The sequence below is a fragment of the Paralichthys olivaceus genome, chromosome 14 (genome assembly GCF_024713975.1).
Source record: "Paralichthys olivaceus isolate ysfri-2021 chromosome 14, ASM2471397v2, whole genome shotgun sequence".
NCBI lineage: Eukaryota > Metazoa > Chordata > Actinopteri > Pleuronectiformes > Paralichthyidae > Paralichthys > Paralichthys olivaceus.
In genome coordinates this window covers 19,520,861-19,545,355 of record NC_091106.1, presented here as the reverse complement: position 1 = coordinate 19,545,355, position 24,495 = coordinate 19,520,861, and the positions used below count along the sequence as shown (strand labels likewise).

The 24,495-nt window shown below is 42.8% G+C and overlaps 1 protein-coding gene across 15 annotated transcripts in view; it reads right to left on the bottom strand.

Moving 5' to 3' along the window:
• The window catches only part of ccdc88ab (coiled-coil domain containing 88Ab), a 56,085-nt gene that overhangs the window by 19,060 nt on the left and 12,530 nt on the right, over positions 1–24,495 (bottom strand). For all 15 annotated transcript variants that reach the window (XR_011246143.1, XR_011246144.1, XM_069539305.1 and 12 more), the window contains exons 4-13: positions 15,173–15,242; positions 9,397–9,455; positions 8,568–8,651; positions 8,260–8,400; positions 7,338–7,510; positions 3,717–3,798; positions 3,090–3,248; positions 2,036–2,182; positions 1,718–1,862; positions 1,119–1,288 (exon numbers count right to left, since the gene is read on the bottom strand). Coding sequence is in view for 13 of the 15 variants with exons in the window: in XM_069539305.1 (XP_069395406.1) it covers positions 1,119–1,288; positions 1,718–1,862; positions 2,036–2,182; positions 3,090–3,248; positions 3,717–3,798; positions 7,338–7,510; positions 8,260–8,400; positions 8,568–8,651; positions 9,397–9,455; positions 15,173–15,242 (1,230 nt within the window). In the remaining 2 variants the exon portion in view is untranslated. The remainder of the gene's footprint in view (positions 1–1,118; positions 1,289–1,717; positions 1,863–2,035; positions 2,183–3,089; positions 3,249–3,716; positions 3,799–7,337; positions 7,511–8,259; positions 8,401–8,567; positions 8,652–9,396; positions 9,456–15,172; positions 15,243–24,495) is intronic.

The following is a 24,495-nucleotide window of genomic DNA, read 5'->3' as shown; positions in this document are numbered from 1 at the left end:
TTAAAATTTGTTTCCCATCACTTCCTTTGTTTTGCAATCACAGAGAAACGGATGCAATCATTAATCCAAGATACAAACATATTTATATCATCTTATTCTGTAATAACAAGCAAACAAACACACACTTTGTTTTTACACATGCGGATATCCAACCCCAGCCCCTCTGGACCCAACAGACCCCAGCTGGGTTCATATTTGTGTTCAGGTCGGGTGGTTCACTCTGGCTGATCTGATTTTGATGTTGTGTTCATACAAAACACATCTATAATCGGGGAAATCAAGAAATGACCAAGGACACTTCTCATGGATTCAACATGGACTTACTTAAATTTCCTGAAGAATAATCCTGATCATAAACTTGTCAAACCTTAACCACTGCCCTTAAATGCGTCTTTTTTAAAAATAGGAATACAACTTTTGTCCCCAAAAGGACAAGTCATACTTAGTGAACCATTGTTAAGTCTGAAACTTGTCCCCAAAGTTACCCTGTGACAGAAACACAAACACCAGCAGCTGCAGTCACAGTTTAATGAGTTATGACTCTGGACCTCAAGACACTTACTTCAGATTTTCTCTTTGTGAGAGACAGAGAAACACAATTTCATGCTTTTTATTCAGCGGGAACAGAGAGAGGCTTATGTTTCTGAAAATAGCTGAGAGACTTCTCTTAGTGAGGGGCGTTGGAGAGTCACAGACTGGAAAAGAAAAGGAGAAGGGGCTGCATGGATTTACAGCTTTGCATTCATCCTCCTATCCTCCCTTCTCTATACACTCTCCTTCTTTCTTGTTTTTATTTCTCTCTGCCACTGTGTGAAAAGGTCTAAAGCCAAGTGTTGGGGCGATATATCACAGAGGGGTGCTGGTCCAATATGCTAATCTCAGTGGTGACCCTGATAAGGCAGAGGATGAAACTACAAAATGTCTCCAGTTAGGACCAGAAGCATTGATGTGAATTACAAACAACAGTGGACTGAGAATGGAGCCCTGAGGCACACCACCTGAAAAATAATCAGTGCACTGTGACAAACCGATGATGTGAATATTTAAAAATACGCAAAATACGCGAAATTACTTACCCCACTGAGGACGAATGCAGGAATACACAGTTAATGACTTACTTTTTGGTTCAGTTTCTGGTTTTCTTGGTCGACCTTCGGTAGTTTTGTCACAGTGTCCTGATCGGCTGCTCCTCGGAGCTGCTCCACGGTCTTCAGCAGCGCCTGGTTGTCTTTCTCCAGCTTCAACAGGCGGCTCGAGGTCACCTCTTCACCCAGAGACTTCTGGGGGGCTGAATATATGACGGCAAGAAAAGGCGCATCAGTGTAATTTAATTAATACAAAGCCTGTAAAGCTTTTAAAGAGCCATTTTAGCAAACAATACCACCCCCCACACACAAAGTGTTTAACCAGATCCCTGGCTAGTTAAACCTCTTACCAGCTTTTATGATCCAAATGCACAGATTATCCTTCAGGAGCCACTGAATATTAATTACAGGTCTTAACCAAGTGGAAAGAAAACCCAGTGGAGGCTGGCAAATGCACGAGGGTCACAGGGATGATGCCAGGGCCACGAGCCAATGAGTGTGTGTTTGCCATCTGAGGCTTTTCAACCTGCACCAACTCAGGTGACTAACAACTGCAGGATGTTTTAACTCAGCATCCCTGAGTCTCCTGTTCATTACCTTGATCAAATTAAACCTCTCCGCCTGTGTCGTACCTTCAGTCAGATCGGGTGTTTTGGAGAGTTGCTCCAGCTCCCAGCCCAGGTGCAGTGACTCATCCATGCTCTGTTTCTGGGCCATCTCAAGCACGAGGTTCAACTCCAACAGCTCCTCCATACGCTTACGGTCACAGTCTCGCTTCTGGATATAACAGAGGGATTAGAGTGTGTTGAGATGAACAAATACTACATTTAACTGGTTTTTGAGCATTGAAAGTTATTTATTTATTTAAATCTCAGACTCTCCATCTCCAATCTGCATCCATCCCACTACACTGACACAGTAAAACGTCCATAATAAATCCGTCATCTCACCAAATCCAGGTCGTGGATCTTGGACTTGAGCTGCAGATTCTCTTTCTCCAGGAGGTGCAGTTTGTCAGAGCGCGTCCTGCTGGCATCCAGCTGTACCTCCAGCATGGTCTTAGTCTCCAGCAGCACCTGGTTGTCCTCCTTCAGCTCCTGCAGGAACCAACACATCATTAGGTGACCACAGCAACAAGCACAAAAATGTAAGGCAACGTCCTTGTAGAGTGGTTGTAACCATATGTTCTTAGGTTCAGAGGGTTTTTAAAATTATATTTCTGCTCTTACTCTTCACAAGTTTCTCAACTTTTTAAAGATATAGCAGGAGGAGACAAGCTGTCGTATGTGGGGTGATGTGGACGCCCCCCCCCCCTTTCTTGTCTGTCTCCTAAAACTGAAGGTCAACCCTAAGAAGTGGAGCTATTTTTACAATTTTTGTTGATGCTTAGTGTTACTGCCTTAACTGTCCCCTGTCCATGTTTGTGTGTATTGTGTCTCTCCATGTCTCTATCTCTGTGTCCGGTGGAGGCCTGGCGGATGCTCCTCCTCCTCCCTGGCTGGTGGTGAAGACAAAGATCCGGATTGGAGCGGCATCAACCCCAAACCTCCAATCACCATGAATCACTGAGGGCTGTCAGTATAAATTCTGTCCAGCTGTGTCAGTCTGGGCAGAAGCAGTTGTGTGTTTGCAGCTCGCCACTTTAGCCACTTTATACTAGGACCATTGTTGTTGTGAGAACCTTGTTTCTGTTGCCTATTTAATACTGATCACTAGCACTCACAATTGTTTATTTGAGAATCTATGTTAGCGACATTAGGAACAGGGTTTTCGTTTGTCTTTTGATTGTGAACCAATTGTCTTGTTTATCAAGGATTTTGTTTTGTTTTGGTTGTTTAGGTTTGAGCAGCTCTTGTTAAGAGTCCTCTTTTAGTTTTAAAACATGTAAACCTTGTAAATATTTGGTATATGTTTTCTCTTCATGTGCTTTAACAAACACCTTCTTCTTGGTTTGACACAATGCTCTGTGTGTGTGTGCATGCGTGAATGCGCAGAGTTGTGTACCTCGACTCTGGCTTTGTAAAACTCGATATCGCGAAGTCTCTCCTTGTATCGGCCCAGCTCGCTCTCCAGCTTGTCCACACGGATCGCTTTCTCTCTGATCGCGTCCAGCTCGTCGCGGTAGGCCCGAGCTGAACGAGCGTCAGACAGCAGCTGGTAGCTCTGCAGGGGTTGACGGACAAATATAGAGCATGAATATGTGCAAATACATTTTAGTATTTTAAGATATTCACAAAAAAGCATTCAATAAATAAAATAATGAATTCCATGAACAAATATTTTATTAGATATATATTTGGGGATTGGAATTTTTTGCGTGGATTCACTCCCTCTATAATACACACTGTCCTCCTGGCCCTGAACTCATGCACCTTGTTTACAGACTGTTAGCTACACCTTCAGCCGGCTGCCCGCTGCACATCAAAAGCCATGTGAGGCTGCAGCTCGACTAAACATAGCTCTAATAGCCCCTAATGAGCTAAGGCCTCTGCGAGCTGATTAAAGCCTGGCAGCGCTGCAGAAACAAAGGGCTGGGTAGATGGGAGCAGGTGTAGGAGACCGTGCTTTGTCTGAATATTTGTCCTTGGGTTTGCGTCCTGCTTTGTGTCGGCTGTCGACCTGTGGCATCACCTCTTGCTGAAGCCTCTTGAACTCCACCTCCACGTTCTCCAGCTCCTGTCTGGTGTCCAGAAGCTGCTCACTCTTCTCCTCTCTGAAAGAAAAAGAGACAGGGAGAGTGATATAACCTAGATGACAGAGAGAGCGCCAGGAGGAAGAGAAAGACACAGATTTTTCTGTTCAATGTACACAAACATCACATGTCAAGTTCTTTTTAAGACTGCGTGTTTGTGCATGGATCAAATCAGAGTATTAACAAGGACATTCCTTTAGGGATGTTTCCATTTTAGGACTCGGAGCTAAATCATTTATTGGAGGAAAGTTATTGACACAGTTGCACAGACGAGGTCACAGAATTTGTCTGAATAAATTTGACTTTACTTTCAGTAGCTTCAGTGCAATTTTTATATCAGTTTTGGTGAGTTCTGGAAGAAAAGCTAATAAAAACTTCTGTTAGCGAGGACACTGAAATAGGGTTGGACGATATGTCCGAAAGAAATTTCGATATAAATCAACAACAACAATCAGAAAAATAAATGTCTTATTATTTTAAATAAGTTCTTAAGACAATCTTTTGCTCCTGAGTGACAGTTAAACTCTTTTAATGAGCAGAGAATGAACAATGACCAAACACAGGCCACGGACAATCAGCAACTCACACGTTGATTTCATCAGACATCAGTCAAACCCAGTTTCTTCAGTTAAAAAGAATCTATTGTTTCTGGTGCATTAGAGCTGTGATGGTCAGGAGACGATATCTTTCACTCATAAACAACCTCATCACACTCAAGGGGGGAGCCGTTCAAAACAACAGCACCGTGTGACCACTTCAGGCACAAACACATTCAAATCTGCCCCCGTGGCTCAAACCCCTCATCCCCTTCCTTCATTCTGGTGAATAGATCACAACAGATACGATTCGAGAGGGGGAAAAGAAAGTTTTCTTTGTGTGCGAGTGGGACAGAAACCACAGAATCAAACCAGGTTCTACCCGCTCACGCTCGCCTGTATCACTTGTTTAACTCACAGGGCAGCTTGACATGTGCCGTCTGTGAGAATCTGTGCGACCACAGAGGGAGAATGTGTCACACCGCTTTGAAGGGAAACCGCTGCATTCCTGAGATGCTCTTCTGTGTGTGTGTGTGTGTGGGTGTGTGTGTGTGTGTGTGTGTGTGTGTGTGAGACCACACCCCCGAACATCTGATGGCCTATTTGATTACAGCTCTTTGCAGTCTCATCTCAATAAGAAAAGAGCAGCCTCCATGTCTTGTGCTATCGTGTATTGTCTCCTCACTCCCACAGTTGACGTTATTCGACTTGATATTCAGGCAGTTCATGTCCCTTCACCCATTTCTGACTTTGGCACCCCCCCCCCGACATCAACCTCCTGCAGCCTCTCCCCCTAAGACCGAATCACAAACACCTGTCAAGTCTAGCATGGCAGATTAGTTTAGGGCTCATATTGTGGATGCAGCTGGCTCTGCTGCTTATGTTAATGGTTTAACACTCAGACACAGACACTTGTATGCACGGCTATGTTTAAAAAGCCAAGTAATAAAGACAAACTTTATTCCCAGTCTGATAAATGTTCTACCGACCGACACGAATATCTGTTGAAAAAGAGGTGCCTCCTGCACGTCGTACCCAGACTCACCCCTTGTCTGGAGTTCATGTCTAGAAATAGCTTAGAGGATAAGTTATAATTTGCAGAAGTTAATAATTCACTGTGCTGACATTCAGAGTGTACTGGCTGGTTGAGTTTGGGGTCACCCAGAAAAGTGATGAGTAATGATTTCCCACTGCTACAGATTCTGTTTCTTAGGAATTGACTTATTAAATAGTTGAAAGCATGTGTTTGAGGGCGCCTGTCAAGTCCTGCACAAGATAAAGCTTCAGCTCCGAGCCAGCCCTTAGCTGAATGCCCCCCCCCCCCGCTCTCTGTCCCCTTTACACACTTCATCCATGAAAAAGCTTCATGCTCCATAAAAACAGTGTTTTCATTGTTGAGTTACTGTGTTTGCAATAATTTCCGTCATATTTCTGATCCAAAGAACTCTCACTGGATTCTATCTGGACTTTTCTCAGACAGTTTAACTTCTTCATATCTGACAGCCTTGACAAAGAACAGGAACATTACATCTGTGTTTACAGCCAAGCTAATAAGGGACTATTAGAGGCAGATAATTGGAAACAGTACAAAATAAATGTTTGGCCTGAGAATAAGAGGAAGCCTCACAGTGGAATTGCATCCCTAAATAAATACAGTCTCTAAATGCATTTTAATGGTTTGAGCTGCAACAGGAGGAAGAAAAGCAGCAGTAGCTTTAACAGAGCACTGTGGGAATACCCCCCCCCCAGCTCTGACTCCCTCACACACCCAAGACCACACACAAGACTGTATATTTATGCAGAGACAACATGTATGCACACGAACGCAACAAACACACACTCTTCTGCCACAGAGAAGAAGCCGCTATCATGTGACCGGTCGACATGAGCAGGGAGACACCCTTTGTCCCTTGTCCGTCCCATCACATGACAAAAACGCCACAGCAACAAGTAGAAAACACCCGAGCAACCGACTGTTGGCTGTTGTTCTGTGGTGTTATTTAGGTCTAGTGAAGAAATCGTCATAATGACCGTCACAGCTTTTCACCACGAGAGCCACAATGAATGAGTCTGAACTCACTGGAGAGGGGAAGCTTTTCTCTCTTTTCATGTGACCGGACAGAGGATGACCTGCACTCCATTCAGATTTATAACCACTAGTTAAAAGAACATTATTTAAGCTCACACACACACACCATTGTCTGTTTGACAAAGAAAACGAAGCGAAATCTTCTACAGATTACAGGAACTAATACACTCAAATATGACCTGCAGCCTTTTCCAAATCATCCACAGCTGAAATCAGCATGAGGTTCTTACATTGTTTCTCCACTAAGGTGCACAGTGGGAGGACAACAGAAAGTTCTGCATGAGCAAGGCTGCTTTTAGTCACAAGTCACATTTATTTATATTTGTTTTTATGCCCCCAAGTTGGATTTCTGGTCTGGAAATCAGAGTCACTCAAGAATGAAAATGTTGGAAATAGAGGATACCCGACTCAACACAGAATTGCAATGAAATCTAATCCAAAATTATTTTTGGGGACTTAAGGGTTGATCCATACTTGTTCCGGTCTCATGTACATGCCCAGATACTAAAATGAGGGTCCACGTCAGTTTGGCGTTTCTCATATCTGTACCTGATCCTACAATTCATTCCAGTAGGTGGACATATTGCACCTGGAGATGCACATATCAGGGATATTTAATTCCTAAAAACAGAATAAGTGACGGAAGCTTGACCTTGATGACTTTGAATCACACAAGAATTAGCCGATAGCAATCAGAGCTTGAAGTTCAGATCAAAAGTGCAGGAAAACTGTAATTGAAACACAACTGGAGCTTTAGTAGCAAACAAGATTAGCAGTGATAGCCGCTGTCGTATTGCAGCCAATAACGTCTCAGGACTTAGTCTTTAAAGTAATTTAGCTCCCGAGTTCAAATCTGGTTTGTTTACATTTCCTGTTTCTTCACCATTTCTCTCCCCATTTTCAGTAATTACTTATCGGGCTGATAAAACACTCACAGCTCCTGTCGAAGGCGTCTGATCTTGGCCTTGGCATCGGCCAGCTCCACGGAGAGATGCTGGCGGCTCTCGGTCCTTCTCATGCTGGGGGAGTCGCCAGGAGACTGGGTTGGATAGGGAGCCAGCGGAGACAACTGCACACAGTCTCTCTCCTGGGTCAACTCCACTATGGTCTGGAATGAGGGTGAAAGAAAGAGGGACAGGGAGTGAGATTTGGATCCAGATTTAGATTTAGAAAACACACAGTCAAAAGCATTTTATAATATCATCTTGAACTTGTTGTTGAGTTCTTAGGCAACTATTAAAGTTGAGATATCAAACAATGGGACAAGAATGGACTTCAAAACAAAGCAGAGGAGATAAATGGGTTCAGCAAATGGACACCAACCCAAAACTAGACTGGAGGCGCTCGGCAGAAACTACATCCACAGTCCCACACACAGCCTATTTTGTTCCAGTGCCCGTGACAGGAAATAGGATTTTAATTGAGAGCGGCTGGACTACACAGTGATAATCTGGAGGCTATTAGAACCCCTGACACACACACACACACACACAAACAGACACAGACACACACAATTGCAGTATCAGTCGTGGGTATCTGCACCCGATGGGTTGGAAACTCATTTAGTGACGCATATAGACACACATGCACACTCTCACACATACACACACACACACACCTAACAACCATGACACAGTTAACAGTTTCAACCCTTCCTTCCTTCCTGAGGCTGTTCTCTTGTGGTAATGACAAAAAGGGGGAAAAGTTTCCACATAACCAAAACGCAGCCAAATGTTTTTTATCAGCAAAAATCTGGAGAAGATGTAACAGACGTCCACACATGCACGTCTGCACACAATGACGTACCCTCAACGCAATCATGTGTTTGTATGTGTGTGACTGTGTGTGTAACATTACCTCCAGCTGTGTGTCTCTTTCGTCCACCAGGTGTTTGAGGTGGAAAGCCAGGTTTCTGGACAAACTGTCTAAATCCTCAGGAGGCATTTCCCCACTTTCCAACCACTGCAGGTCCACCACGTTCTCCTGGTTATGAGTCACCTGAAATCAAAAGAATGCTTTTTAAGGATACATTCATTTTTTTTCTAACTGGTACTGAACTATCACATGGTTTCTGCTGGATCATAAAATGTCTATATTTAAATGGAGCCAAAGAAAATAAATTATAAAGAGACTCTCGAGTTTTGTTTATTGTGGTGGGGAAATACCTCTTGGATGTGGGACGCAATGGCAGCTTTGCTGTGAAAGTCCAGAGTCTGGATTCGCTCAATGTACTCCTCCTTCTTCTCACACTGGAGAGGAGAGGAGGAAGAGGAGAGGGAAAGGAGAGGAAGGGGAAGGGGAAGAGGAGATTGTATATTATAAGAAGAGGAGATTGTGTATATATATATATATATATATATATATATATATACACAAACAGACACATATATATATATATATATATATATATATATATATAAAATGAGATGAAGTGGAGGGGAGGTCATGTTGAGGTTAGTAGGTCAACACTGACATGAAGCAGAAGTTGATCTGATAAACAGTTTTCCGGAAAAGGAGAAACTGTATTCAGGGGAAAAAAAGTCCCGTCTTCAAGTGCAACTTTATCTTGTGGATCAGACAAAGATCTTTTTATTCTCTTAGCAGCAGAAGAGAACGAAATGGTTCAGTCCTTTTCTCTTTACTTTTACAGCTTGTGCTGATGCTTATTCAGCAGCAGGTGCAGCAGAGTTTAATACAGACTTGAATTAGACACAATATTAAATCAGAGTTTGTCCCATGGACACAACAATAGTGTCTTTAGAGCTGGAGAAAGGTCAGGGATATTGTTGGAAATGTGACAAGAGCTGAATGAAGACTTTGTAAACAGGGCAAATGGCAGCAATCAAAGGAGGCTCTATCCAAATGAGATTTCTGGCTTCAGAATGAAATAACTTCAAGATTAAGTAATAAAAAAAACTATTCCCTGTTTTATAAACTTACTTTGTAGTTGCATGTGTGGAGTGTGTGAATCATTAACGTTAACTGAGCTCTTACCTGAACAGCACAGCCGAGCAGCAGCAGCAAGAGTTTCTTCATCTCCTCCAGCCCTTGTTCTAAAAACACACAAAACACTCTGAGTGACTAACAGTTAAAACTCTGTAAACATGTCTGCAGCAGATGATTTGTTATCACTGTAATTCTGTCCTGGAGAATCGAAACCCTTCATTCAAACACTTCTGAAGGTTGGTTGGATCTAATTCAGCTCAGTGTTCAGTGTGTGGGGGGGGGGCGGGGGGCAGACAGGCTGAACATCCACGTCCCCTCTTCTACACGTCAGGACACATTGTCAGAAACTGGTGAAACAGCTGCGATCACGCTCAACAGGCCTGAGCTCATCTGAGCGATTTGGGACTGAACAACAGTAAACCAGGTGTGTGTGTGTGTGTGTGTGTGTGTCTGTGTGTGTGTGTGTGTGTGCATGCGTGTGTGTGATAAGCCAGCTCATCATGAGGTCCAGGGGGCAATGAGTGCTAATGCTGTCCGGCTCTAATAATAATAGTAATAAATCCAGATTAGTGACAGCATGATTTCTGTGGAGGGTGGTCTGCTGTTAATGGGCCAATCATCACAGCAGGAACAGCTTAATAGCAGGCGAACGTTACAGCAAAATGTATCACTGTAGCTATGGTTACACCAGCATTTCCAAACTTCCAAACTACTCCAAAGTAGTTTGGAAATGCTGCCAACTCCATTTTAGTCGGAATATTTTGGGGCTGCATCGTAATCTGGACGCACAGAAATGAAGGCGCTTGGAAACAATGACGCCGCCTTAACTTCCTGATGTCATTAGTCATGACTCAACAACCAGCGGTGAAAACATGGTCAGTCCAGGAAAAGAAATCCCTGCTCTTACTTTACACCACTGCAGCCATTTGTAGTGTTTTTTGTAAGTAAGCAACCAACCATCTGCTGCCTGTTTACACCGGCACGCACACATGTATGTGAATGATGTGTGTTCTCAGGTGCTTTAGTATGGATGGAGTTTATTACTGATGTCGATGGAAAATGTATTAATATGGATACAACCTATCTGTGGGTCTTTCCAAATGATTTCAAATGAAAATCAAATTAGATGAAGAAAACTACTGCAAATGATTGAATAATCCTCCAAATAATGACATTGCTGGATAGAAAATGTGTCTGTGTAAAGCCTCAGTTCAGACAAATCACCCAGCAGCTCCTATGGGATGGCTCAATGTGCCAAAACACAACGTTTCCCATTGTCAGCATCTATCCATCAATTTTAAAGAATCTCCCCGACAATCGAATCAGTCTCCTCTTTCTCATTCGTCTTGAATCAATAGAGACACACAAATCATTGTGTTACTGAGCAACCAAGACCTCCCTGTGGACGGGACGTGGCAGAGACAGTTAGACCTGCAGAGTTTGACATTGTTCTCATGACAGTAAAGAATGGATCCAATGTGGGATGAGTAGTTGTTGAGTGAGAAACCGGCTGTATTCCAGATCATACTGAGCTTTCAGCCATAACACCAGCCTGTATATTTTTGGTGGAACGGCAGAAAGAAAACTGGAGCTCTTAATCTATAAATTCCTCTGTGTGTGCATGGACGTATATTTCACTGTTTATTTACTCATAAGGGTTAAGTTAATGTTTGGATATATCAATAATTTGCCACAGTACAGAAATTCAGCTGTAACTGTAATTCAGGTGTAAGACAGACTTTGTTTTTCTCGGTCTTTTTAGCCATTGGGTTTAAGGTTTAAGCTCGAAAGTCAGAAAAAGCTTCAGTTACTGAAGTTAATATTGTGGTGTGCTTGGTCAGGCTTATTCAAAGCAAGAGGAAGATGCACAACCCCATGAGCACCGGCATTCATCATTTTTAAAATAAATATTAAACATATAAAGCAAATATGAGCAAAATCTGCAGGGTGACAGGCTTAATTCTCCCAGCTGCAGGGTTTAACGGTTCTCTGTCGGAGCCACGGAACCCATTCTAGTCAGGGAAGGGATTTAGCTCAGCAAATCTACTGGAGCAATGGAGGAAAGATAAGGGACCTTAAAGGATAAATTATTTATACAGCGAGAGTGGGAGAACTAGAGGAGGGGGAGAGATGAAAGAAGGAGAGAGACAAAAGGGGGAAAGCACCACGGAGCATCAGCAACACAAAACACAGGGGGAGAATATAGACATAGAGAAACGGAGAGACAGACGGAGGAAGTCAAGGAGGCAAGGTTGAAAATAGAGAAAAGAAATCTCCCTCAAGCAGCAGCAGCAGCAGCAGCAGCAGCAGCAGCAGCAGCAGCAGCAGCAATGAGGTTTCAATGAGGTTGCTCCCCATCCCTCTGCAGGCCTCATATTTCCTCTGTCCCTCTCTTCCTTCCCTCTCACCTCCTTCATTCATTTATTCTCTGCAACATGCATCCACCCATCCTTCCTTTCTTCTCTCTGCATTGTTACATCTGCACCTTTGCATCATCTACGCTTCCTGTTCCACCTCCCTGCTTCATCCTCATAGCAGGAAACCAGAGGTCAGAGGGACAGTGACTAACCCTCCTTCCTGCAGCGTCATTGTTAATCTGTCTGTGAGGATGTGAGTGAATAAGAAAGGAAAATATAAATGCAACCCTCTTCTGTGTCGGAGTCATTCCGGCCCCGGTGACGCTGCACATCAGTGATAAATCTAGTACATGCGATCTGATATTTCTATGACAACATGCCAGACTGTATTCAGCCATTTCACTGGAGCAGAGGACAGAGACAGCAGAAATTTGTTTTCAGATTGTTTTAGAGATTCAAGATACAGAGACGACAGACATGAAACGCAGACCGCCTGGAGCTGAGGTCAGAGTCGTGAGCAGCGGAGCACGCAACCACACACGGACAACCGAACGAGCCGAAAATAACCACAAAGAATACAGAATAACAAACCAGCATTCTGTCTGGTTTATCTTCATTAGTCGTACAACTCTCAGAACTGACTCTGCACTAACATCTCAGTCATTAGCCGTTTTTAGACATGAACTTTGGGAAATGTCTGCAAAGTTTGGTGCAGACATTTTCCAGTGTTTGCCTTTCACATTCTAAGAACACAGCAGGAGAATATCCGGTCAGACATGTTGTTCACAACAACATTTGTTGGCGAGGGCTGGAGTCTGGGCAGCGGGTGGCAGGAGGTGACGTAAATATTCTGTTGAGGAAATCACACGATTTTGTTACGGCACATCGACACCTGCATTGACCGCTACAGCCAAAAGATCCCGAGTCACATTCTCTTTCCAATTTGACATCTGACACACAGAGAGAGAGAGAGAGAGAGAGACATGCATTTACATGTCAAGCCCGTTGGTTTGTGGTTGTCTTTCCTGTTCTCCCTTCAGTTTGAGGGTTTTCTCCTGGCCGTAATCTGCGTCATGTTTGGTCTTCCATATTTTGGACCATATTTATTTGTGACATCTATATTTATATAAGATAAATCATAAATCTGGACAGCGTCTGGGATCTTTACGTGGTGATCTGTCGTCTGTGCTGGGTTTTCCTTCAGTAGAGAAGTAAATGATTTATTTCAGTCGCCATATTTTTGCTGTGTATTTATAACAGATGCAAACCAGATTCGACAACAACAACAACTGACTGCAAGAATGAAGCAGCTACGGATACAGACACAGAGCACTGACAGTCACCATGCAGGGTGGATGCCAGGTATAAAGAGGGTCTGTGTGTCACTGTGCATGTATATACAAGGCAGACTGGGGTGGATCAGAGCCTGGGGTGGGGCGGTAGGGGGACAACTACAGTGCATTCCCACTGTTCAGCGTTGTGAAGAAACCCTTCCCCCATTCTCCGACTAAACACACACGTGCATGCACTCACACACGTAGCGTCGTCCCCTGCCCCCCCCTAATGAGAGCATAATAAAAGCCACATGGCCAATGACTTTCAGCTGGCAGCCACAGAGCCAGACTGCACAGCCACTGGTCGGACTTAGTGGCTGACTGACTGATTATCTGACAAGCTAGAGGGTAAAGGGCAGAAGAAACCCTGAGGAATGCAGCCTAATGCTTCTGGCCTGGTCCACTTGCTCCGAGCTGCCCTCCACTCTCATTTGCACTGGTTTTACTTTTGAATTCACTTCACAATAATCGCTAAGCCTGTAGATCTGGGAGGTGCTGCACATGAAGATCTTCAGATATGTACCGCTTTAAAATTGGCAATGACATATTCAAACAGAGGATGTTAATTTACGAGTAAATGAATGAATCTCTATCGGCTCCTCAACGATTACAAATGTATAAAATGAAATAATACTCCCCTAACGTCTGACTTTTGTGTGTAATGGGAATAGATTCAATCGATATTCACTCCTGGGTCAAGTGCCTCTGCAGTAGACTCTGGTTTTTTATCGTCTCCAGCTCTGGTGGCAGTGATGCAAACATTACACTTGGACTAACAGTTTCTTCTTTTGGCGATCTAGACAATGACGCTGCCCCTTTTTGTGCGTTATCCTAGAAAACACAATTGACTTATTGTCGTTGGTGCATAAATAGCCATGAACTTTTTGTGTCCTTCTCGACGTAGCCTGACTCGCACCTCCCCAAAAATCTAACTATGTGTTAAGACGAGGGATTTGTCCGCTTGGTGGCGTCACATTTCCTGCAGACTCACCAAAATTTCTTCGTCTTTCTTTTTGTTGCAGTTCTTTAATAAATGTTATTGCTCTTCAACGTTTATCAACTCCAACACGATCCACTTAGTAACACTCGCCATTCTGAAGTAAACAGAAGTGCTAGAGAATTTGTTATTTCTGCGGTCTAATTGCAGTTATTAATGGATTGTTTGTTTGGTTTTTACTGGTGTATTGGTAGAACAGAGGTAGATTTGTTTTTTTATCTCTACGTTAAATCAACAGCCACGTTATGCATCCTTGCACGAAACAGAAACACAATCAGACACAATGTTACACTCACAAATGCATGTGTGCTCAGTGCTGGGCCTTTTGTTCGTCTGTGTACCCTTCGTACCGGCGGGGGCGTATGAAAATTAAACCGGTGACTGTGACAACTGAGAAGTGATGAAAACTCCAAAACGTGTGAGCAAAGGCTGGTGGTGAAAGTGCGACAGCTGAGGGATTCAGAGGCTATTTGGTCTGCTTGAAAAGGTGCAGTTATCTTTCAACAAGCTCTGGCAGCTGCGACTGGAAACAATTCACTTTGAAGAGCTGATAACTGCGTTTGTAGGGAAGTAGATGAAGGCAATGAACGTTTCTGCAACCCAGTATACTTGTAGTGGTTTTACCTAGAGTTTTGTGCCTTTAAATGATCTATGTGGGCTGGGAAGCAACACAACTCTTCATCTAGACAAAACTTTTATCTTCACAAGTACGATGCCACTGCTCAGAGGCTTCATCATGGTCATATTACAGTTTTATATAAAATATGCATGGTTCAAGGGGCTGTAAATCTTTTTTTTTTTTTTACAAAACACTGCTGCTGCTCAGACTTATCAAATAACATTGTGTTCAGTTCAGAAGGTCGAGGCTTTGCTGTAAAATGGTTAAAAGTTAATTTGAAGTCTGCAGGTTTGGGCTCCGTGTGGTGAGAGTTTTGTTACCAAGGACAGAGGGACAAAAGGAATGTGAAACTTAGTACCTGAGTAATAAAATCGACAAATAATGGGTGATTAAAAAATTGTTCTATTGTTGAAGTGAAGACAGGGATCAGTATAATATATGTTTTTATGCTTCAACAGGAGGGATGTTGGAAAGAAAGTATGAATATTTGCAGTATTTTCAGCACAATGAAACTCACCAGACAGAGGGTTCCGGCCCAGAACCAGCACGTTCGGTAAAGGCATCATGACGAGCTGCTGGAGACTCTCCTGTCACACACAGACATAAAAAGAAAAGAGGTCAGGAGGAGAAAGCAATGGACAATATTTAGTTTTTAAAGAGTTATGGAGAGAACAAAAAACGGAAATACAATTTTCATGATGCTAACTGAGGCTAAATATCTTCATTGAAGTATTGAGGGTGGTCAAGAGTTGTTTGTTATTTCAGCATTTCAAATGTCATATATTCAAGCGATGATGCCGAGTGCATTCACTTGAAAAGGTCGAGCAGACCCACTGCGACTCAACAACAGCCCGGCAAAATATTCTTATAGTCATAACCTTTATAGTCGTATAAATCCAGTCCGAACTAAAAGCAGTTCCTTTATGTAAAAACGACGTGAAGCTTTGGTTACTTGAATATTTCATATGTACCTGATGGCAGCTTGAACTCAACTGATGCCACGGTTCAACTATTCTGTGCATGTTAGTGCTGAAGTCATGACAAAGAGGCTCAAATAGGTAGATAAGGGGTTTTGGTATTTCCAGGTTCTGTGAGCAGGAGAACAGTTTATCACAGTTTATCACAGAGCAACTACACATTAATGCAGATGTTTTAAAATGTCACGTTACCATTCTTTCTTTCGAGATTTTCATCAGAACTATAATTCAGTTCCCCTTATTTCTCATAGACCTTCACTATGAGCACTCGTGTTTGTGGAACACACACTCATTGTTTCTCCACGCCGAGAGAAATTTATATTGTACAGCTGCAAACACAAATTCACCTACATCTGCCTTATCAGAGCTGGCAGCAGAGGAGACTCTGACGCCTGTGGTCGTCTGAACCTTTGTCGGCTGTTTGATTTTATGCGGAGTAAGAAAAACCACTGGTTTACAGAGGGAGATGTGAAGAATCAGGGGACAGATGGTTCAGTAGATCCCTCGCATCTGGTTTCAGGCCGATAATAGCACAGTCTGGTAGGCAAAGAAAGGAGCTACAACAACATGTACAACACTAGTTTAAGTATTGGTATTATTTCATGTGTTTATAGTTCCTACATACATAGAGACACATGTGACGCTGCTCAAATAATCAGGACTGTGTTGGAAAACACATTTTATTATTATATTATTATTATTATCATCATCAACCCCACATACAACACCCACTGAAACACAAAATCTCATCGGATCTATGCTTTAACCTCCACACACACACACGGGCCTCTATGACCTGAGGTGAAGGTCAAACTTTGGGTGGCAGTGATTGTCAGTCATGGTTATTAGGTTAGGAGTGTGGTTGCCATGGTTTCCTGTCAGTGGTGATAAAAGCACTGACCCCAATTGCCATGTCCGTCCATCTCTCTGTTTACACTGTGTGTGGTGCATGCAGAGACGGAGGATATGGTGTATTCTGATGCCATATTTTTACAAGTGTATATGTTAAAAAATACATTTAGATCAGAATTAAATATAAATGTTAAACAGACAGACATCAAGAAATGTGATAATGTCAACACAGACAATGATGGTGATGTTATATAAAAGACAAGTCCATGAAGGCAGAACAATGTTCTTCTGGTGATAATTGTGCTTTTCGCTTTATAGAAAATAACTAGAAAGACACTCAAAGAGTGTATTCCTCAGCTATAAAATTCAAATTTCCCACATTTATAAATATCAGTTCCCCAAATTACCCGATTATGTTGAAAAAAGCTCTCACAGCGTAAAGAATGAGACTTAAAACAAATCTGGATCCACCCCCGTTGAAATCCGTGCAATAGTTTTTGTGCAATCATACTTATAAATAAACATAGGAACAACAGGGGTGAAACACACGACTACGCAAACACACACACACACACACACACCACCTGTCCCACGTCTGACCGCCGCTCCCCATCAGATCCCACTCACACCTGTCCCCTTCAATGACAGCTAGTGTTTGCTGTGTCAGCGCAACATTTCAGGCCTTCACACACACTTCTCATGCCACCCAGACACACAGTGACGACATTTCAATTCATCACCATGTCTTCACACAGCTGGGATAGTTTACTGGGGGCAAGATTACGGTCAATGATTAGATTCAGTTTATGCATCAGATGCTGTTGTTTCTTGTTTCAACCTGAAAATGAATCATTTCCACTGATTTCCTGTCTTTTCAGTCGACTATTCAGCTTTTTTCCTTCCATTCTAAAGGGCCACAGAGCTACTCGTGAGTCAGGGGTTCTTCCTTTTCTCTGGTGTTGGCTCGGAACTGTTAGAAATAAAGGCTAAAGGCATGTAGCATACCATAAGGTTTAGTTTATTTGAAAATAACTGATTTCCATGAAACAAGGTGGAAGAATGGGACATGAGCCAAGAAAGAAGGAAATAATTCATGGATTCTGAAGAAAGTTTTGAATGTTAAAGGGACTGTTGGGCCCTGGTGGAGTTCTGGGCTCTACTTGTAGTTTTTAATCTATTGTTTGCACCTGACTTTACAGTTTAGAGACAGAAAAATATGCATGTCACAGCTTCATAAACTGTGTAGAAACCACCTTTATTTTCATGTTGGTTAAACTGGATGATGCATGTGCTCCTAATGCAGCGCCTCAAATACATTGCTAGTCAAATGTACTGTATGTTTGAGGCATGTGGTTAATAACATGTTTGGCAGATTAGCTGCAGGCTACTAACAAAGTTAAACTGCAGTCGACTAATATGCCTCGTGGATTAACTGGCAAAGGCTTAACTCTCATACATAAAACATGATGGGCACTGCAGGAGAGAGAGAGACCAGCCACCAGCACGCTGAGCATGTCATGGTGATGTGCTGCACACACATGCACGTGCACATGCAGCACTCGTATAGAAACCCCTCCCTGCTTTGCTGTCGCTGTGACAGCAGAAACGTCCTTGGATTTTTCAGTGTCGGTCTTTAAAGTTCACAATCTAATCATTGCACATGGGGAATGTGGAACAGCCGGTCATTCAAATGTTCAAAAAAAGCCAGTATTCACGCAGAGAGGGAGCGAGGGATGAGGTGGAGGACGAACTGGTGGGGAGGGACGGAGGAGAAATACTAATGGAGGGGGACGGATAAGAATTTGAGCAAGAGAGAGAGACGCAGCTTTGATCCCGTCATTTTTCACTCCAGGCACGCAGGACCGAGCTGCCTCCTGCTCTCTTCCTCCTCTCCTCAGCATCTTCCCCTTTTCTCCCCCCATCCCCCCACCCTGACACAACACTGCTGTATTATTGATTCCAGCAGGATTCACAGCTCCTCAACACCGGCTCCTCTTCCATCCCACGGAGACGGTTTGGACATAAGAGGTGTCGTTTAAAGGGGAGCTTGTCAAACACAATGGAATTTACTCATTCAGCTAAAAGTGGGCTGAATGGGGAACTTCTGATAGTATTGTTCTGATTGGGACAGAGGCCTGGTAGACATCACTCACACACACACGTTAAATACACGACAAATTGTGCACAAGAGTAGGTAACCATGTGTGTGTCTGTGTGTGAGTCTGCATTAAAGAGGTGTCAGTGGAAACGTTATAAGGCTTCTGTGTTTCTGTCTCACAGGAGCCCTGTTTGTTAACTAGCCACACACACACACACCTCCAACCAGTCTACCCACCCAAATACAAGTTCCGCTGCCACCACAGCTTTAACAAGGGACTAATTGTACTACTGCTGTGTGTGTGTGTGTGTGTGTGTGTGTGTGTGTGTGTGTGTATTTGTGCAAACGCTGCCTGAACCCTGAGAGCCTTCACACACCCATTTCGCAGATATGGATGGTTACCATAGAAACGGGGAGATGGGTTTATTCTCCCAATGCCAGTGAGACTGACACACACACACAGTACATGCTCAGCCCCTCATATGTGCATGTGCTAGTGCACACACATACACACACACACGCACTGCGGACTTCTCTCCTGCTGAAAAGCTGCAGAGATTATGAACTTGAAAAGGTTATTACCACCAACAATGGGAAGGAGCATGTTTCCTCTTTCTCGCTCATCAAACACAAACACAGAAACCACTTAACACCTGATCTCACAACATCCCCATGAACACAATCAATGCAAATAAAGCTTTTACTGCCCTTCAGCGTCGTAATGAACGTCGGCTTAGTGGATGGGTTCTTATGGTCTGATTTAGTCTTATTCAAACAAAGTAATTGTGTTTAAACAGGAAAGCAACGATGATCCCAAGAGTGATTGTCCAACTAAAGATATGAATACCTCCAAATCGGTTGAGTAGTGTTTACGTTACGCAACCTCCCTGGCTCAGGTAGTAATAACGATAAATCACTACCAGCAACAATATAAATGTTTTTCATACTCACACCACATCTCTCTTTTTTTTAGTTATAGTTAATGAAGCTCTGCAGAATGACAAAAACTTTTCACAAAAAAATAATGAATAATAGATGAGTCATCCTCCTTATCAAGGCATTCCTGGTTATGTGCAAATTAATTTAAAGAAAAGTTAATTTAGAAAATTAAGCCAGTGTGCTTGCTGAACAGCTAATTAATTAGATTAGCCCGGACAAAACAAACCAACAGTTGCTCTCGGCTGAGTCGGCTCAGCAGTAAACTCCGATGAAAAGAGCAGCAGTCGACGTCGACTGTGGCCCAGATGGACAGATCATCGATTACATGAGGAGGAGGAGAGAACGAGCCATTAGGAGCTTGTTTCTTTTGTTCTCTGCTGTTATCTATCAGCCAGAGTGCTTTTTACAACTGGGCCCCGAGGCTGAACGAGTGGACGGGTTGATCCTGCTGCTCGTATCACAAAGGTGGAGGCAGGTGGGGGAGTACAACCCCTCAGCCCCCCCACTAACCCCACCGCATCACCCCGGGGCTCCGCTTCAGAAAGTTCACCCACACGCAGGTTTTCTATCCTTGTTGGGACTTTGGATTGACTTCCATTGACTGTAGAACTAAAACCAAAACCTTATCCCTAACCATAATTCACATCACAGCGCTAACCTCAACCAGGACCTCGGAGATTATGTTTGTGAGAATGTTGGAAAACTGACTTTTCTCCATTTGCATATTTGTTATTATAAAGCGGGAGGTGGTTCAAATCCCGGTTTGGCGTTGGGTTTTCTGTGTGGAGTCTGCACATGGTTTCTCCAGGTACTTCAGTTTAATGTAAATCTTAAAGCTGCTTTTTATTTTTCTCCCTCTACCATAGAGTCCCCCCCCCCCCGTGCTCTGGTTCAGCGATGGAAAAGAAGAACCCGGCTTCTGGCTTCCCCTTAATACATCAACTCTGCTCGCTGCCTAAAAATAGCTCCCTGTTTACATATGTGAAAATACTCTACATCATAACTGCTGCAAATTGTTCGGTCGCCATTCGAGGCTGTGATTATATGATGTGACTGCAGAGCGGTTCTGGGTGTAAACGGGAACACGGCTCTACATGAACAAAATGAGTTGGGATGTATGTGCAAGTACTGTATGTGTCTCAGGATGAGTTAGTGCTTGTTTACAGCGGGCAGATCATTTGAAGGCCAACAGCAACAAATGACACGACAAGGACACGTGAGAGAAGACGTCCCTTCAGCTTAAGATTATAAAAACTACTGTATATGACTGTGTTCAAGAGTAAACGTGTCAATGACAGGAATTTGAAGATTTACTGTAACTATGATTTTCACAAATCAGTTTCCCTTGAATACATTTTTATTCTTCATCAATGTGGGTCAAACTTTATTGAATCTCAAAACTAGGTTTGGCAGGAACAAGAGGAATTTATGTAGGTGACAAATTATTAATGAGGCCATTTATCAATTTTTTATGGTTCTATACATTTTTCTCACCTTATAGTCGTAGTATTTATAAATTCTCCAAAGCAAACACAGATATGGTTTCATACTAGAACAAAACAAAAGTCTGAAAAGCTTGGAGTTTTTTTTATGTCTTACACCAAATGAATTGTATTAAAATCCATTAAGAAACATTGAGCTGCCTGTAAAGCTAGTTAGCTAGCTGAGCACTATCAACAGTGCATTCAGACTAACTAGCTTGTGAGTCTGCATGACAACACAGATTAGCCTGCAGCTCCAAACACATGCCCTACTAAACTGATTTGTTCATGACTGACACACAGGGACAGAGACAAAAAGAGTCCCAGGGGATTTCCAATAAAACATTTTTACACAAAAATATTCTACATAGGGTTCATTTGGAAGGAAATTTGCAGAAAATGCATATAACACTTGATAATTCATCGTGTTTAATGAGCAGACGAGAAGAAAACAAGCTTATCAAGTAATTTGAGTTTGACAGAAACAACAAGGTAGTGACACAGTAATGTCTTTTTGATAGATCTTAATTGTAGGTTTGGTTTAGGTGGGAGTGAATGCCATCGTATCCACTCCCATCGTGGACTGTAACTGTTCCCACTGACGAACACTTGAGGTCTGGATTCCAAACCCAAACCCTGAGATCTCAGTAAATACATAGCAAAGTTCAAATGATGGGGGAGGAGATGTTTCCTTTCCCCCCTAAAGGACAGTGGAACTTCCTTTCAGTGTTCCCAGAGGCATCACAATATTCCCATGCTGTGTGATAACAGCCTACAGATGATAGCAGCTAAAGAAGGCCTGATATCATATCCTATATGACCCATTCTCAGAGCTTCTCCAATGAACGTCGCAGATCTTTGGGGCCAGGCCCGTCTGGCATGAATGGTGGCCTCTGTTACAGAGCTGCCAGCCTTCCACCACACACCAAACCCAAGCAGTGGCACAGAGAGGACAGAACCGCTCTTATTCCAAAGAGTAACATCGAATAACTTCCACTAAAAGAAGGCAGCAGAGCAAAATAACTTCACTGTACTGTACCAAATCAGCAAACTGACATTAAACAGCATCCACTGGAACTCTCTCACTAGAGAAGCCATTTTATTCGTCCACTTCTTTCCCATCAGTTGTGACAGTGACTGGCACCAGATGTTCTCGGAGTCAAATTTTCATAAACCAGGATAAAGGGATTCACTTAGGAAGCTTTGAGAAAAGCCAGTAAACGCACAAAGAAGTTAACTTCAGTCGGCTGAGACTTTTTATTACACCCCCATAAGAATGCCAAACCAATGCCACTAAATTAAAAAGAGGCCCCAGCATATATTTGGACTGACCACTGGAGAAACTAAAACTCCCCCCGAGCGCTGAAAGAAACGAGAAGTTAATATCTCACTCTAGAGGCAGGAAGGTGATTACTACATTACTCAAAATATGGAACCACATTTATCATGTGTGCTTCTTTGTCATGGTAAAATGTCACAGTGTTTTCAAATGGATTCTCACACACACACACGTTTACAGCTGCTCGGCCTTGATCTGTACACCATATTCTGAAATCAGTCTGTCTAGACATTAACCGACTCCCACGCAATCTACTTTCAACACACACACACACACACTATGAAATGAGAACCATTGTTATTGAATTTCTTGTCTTTTTTTCACGTCATTTTCACAGTTTCAAAGCAGATCTCCAAACGTCGCCCATGTGGAAAATCTCACACACACACACACACTGATTGTATTTCATCTCGTTCAGAGGCGAGGGGACAGGGAGGAGGGGGGTGAGTGGAAAAGTATTCACGGTACAGGCTGGGGGAGGAGGGGGACCAGGTCTGAGGAAAGGTCCTGAAGTGTCGGGCTCAGATGGTTCAGAAAGGTTAATGAATTGGTTTTCTCTCCACATCGGAGGATCGTTTGGCGAGTTGGCTCCAATTCAATTAGGTGCCCCCCCCCCCTTTTCTCCTCCCCAGACAATGTAAATGAAATATGGGGATTTAATAGACGACTCAATGCTTCTATGGGCAGTGCAGGGATGTTTAAAAAGCATTACTGTAACATGCTTAGCTCATGTCGGTGCATTACTTTGAGGCTTTCTGAAAAATTTCTCTGTGGACATACAATTGTTGATTTCCAACCTATTCTGATATAAGATTACTGAGATAATTAAATCACAAGAGTCTTAACTGAGAGCATGTTATTAAATCACTTGAAACAACCAACCATACAGGGCCTCCACTCGCTCAGAGTCCTCCTCCATAGTGCTGAGTGGTACAGTAAATTGAAAACCTGCTAAATCCATTAGCCTAAGACCTGAGTGTCTTCATCCATATGGCTCTGGAAACGTAAAACCAGTGCGTGATAAAGCAACGACAGGAAAAAGAGATCACGACAGAAGCATATATCAAAGCCATTAGACTTACAGATGGGGAAAGCATGCAGACATGAATGATGAAGCTGTATGTACGCATGACTGAACAGAATTAATGCAGCCCTGCTTCATGGACATCCTGTTTTCGTCTGCCCCAGTCGACTGACGATCAAATGATGGATAATCTGTTCGTCTCTTTCTAAGTAAAACTCGCTTCTGTTCTGGGATTCTGTGTCTTAGCCTCCTTCTGAACATTTGTAATCCGAGTCTTCACTCTGATTAGATTCTAATTATCAAGCCTCTTAATTCTTTAAGTGGTTTTTATTACTTCCTCCAAGCAGGTTATGTTTTCACTCCTGTCCGTTGGTTTATTTGTTTGTTTGTTCGTCAGTTTGATTTCACAAAAAATATTCAACACATCTCCATGAAACTTGTGTGTGAAACAGTGGGACATCAGATCCAGGAGTTTATTTTATCACTTTCTTTGACACAGTGGGAGAGAACCAGCAACTAGAGTCCAATTTATAATTAATTATTATTATTACATATCAAATTTGATAACTGACTGTCATTCTCTGCCCATAAAGAAGAGTTAAAACCAGAACCGTAACTCTGTGGCAAAAATGTGTCTTTATAATTATAGATATCGATATCGACTGATAAGAAAATTAGTATGTTAGTATAATTTGTTTTGTTGTTTCTTGTCACCCAGCTCCATCTGTAAAGTTAACTTCCAAACCTCAAACTCTCACATAGTGATAACCCTTGTAATCAAGAACCACATGACATGACAGTGGTTTTTGTCAAACACAATAAAATACCCACTTTAACAGGCTGATCCATCTCATCACCCGCTCACTGACTCAGAGATGAGTAAAGGCCCTAAAAGATCATCAAGGGACGCAGACAAAGCCGGGAACACAAAGATTATAACCTGTAGGTGGTCTCTGTGAGGCAGAGCAGACACATGGGGCTGAACAATAGTGTGACCACGAGGTCAAATAGAGCGATGCAGGGACAAATAGAAGTTTAAAGAAAGACTGTCGATGAACTTACAATGTCCTCACGGAACTTAACCACCTGGATTATCCAGTAGTATTGCATTCAATGGCCAAAAAGCCTAT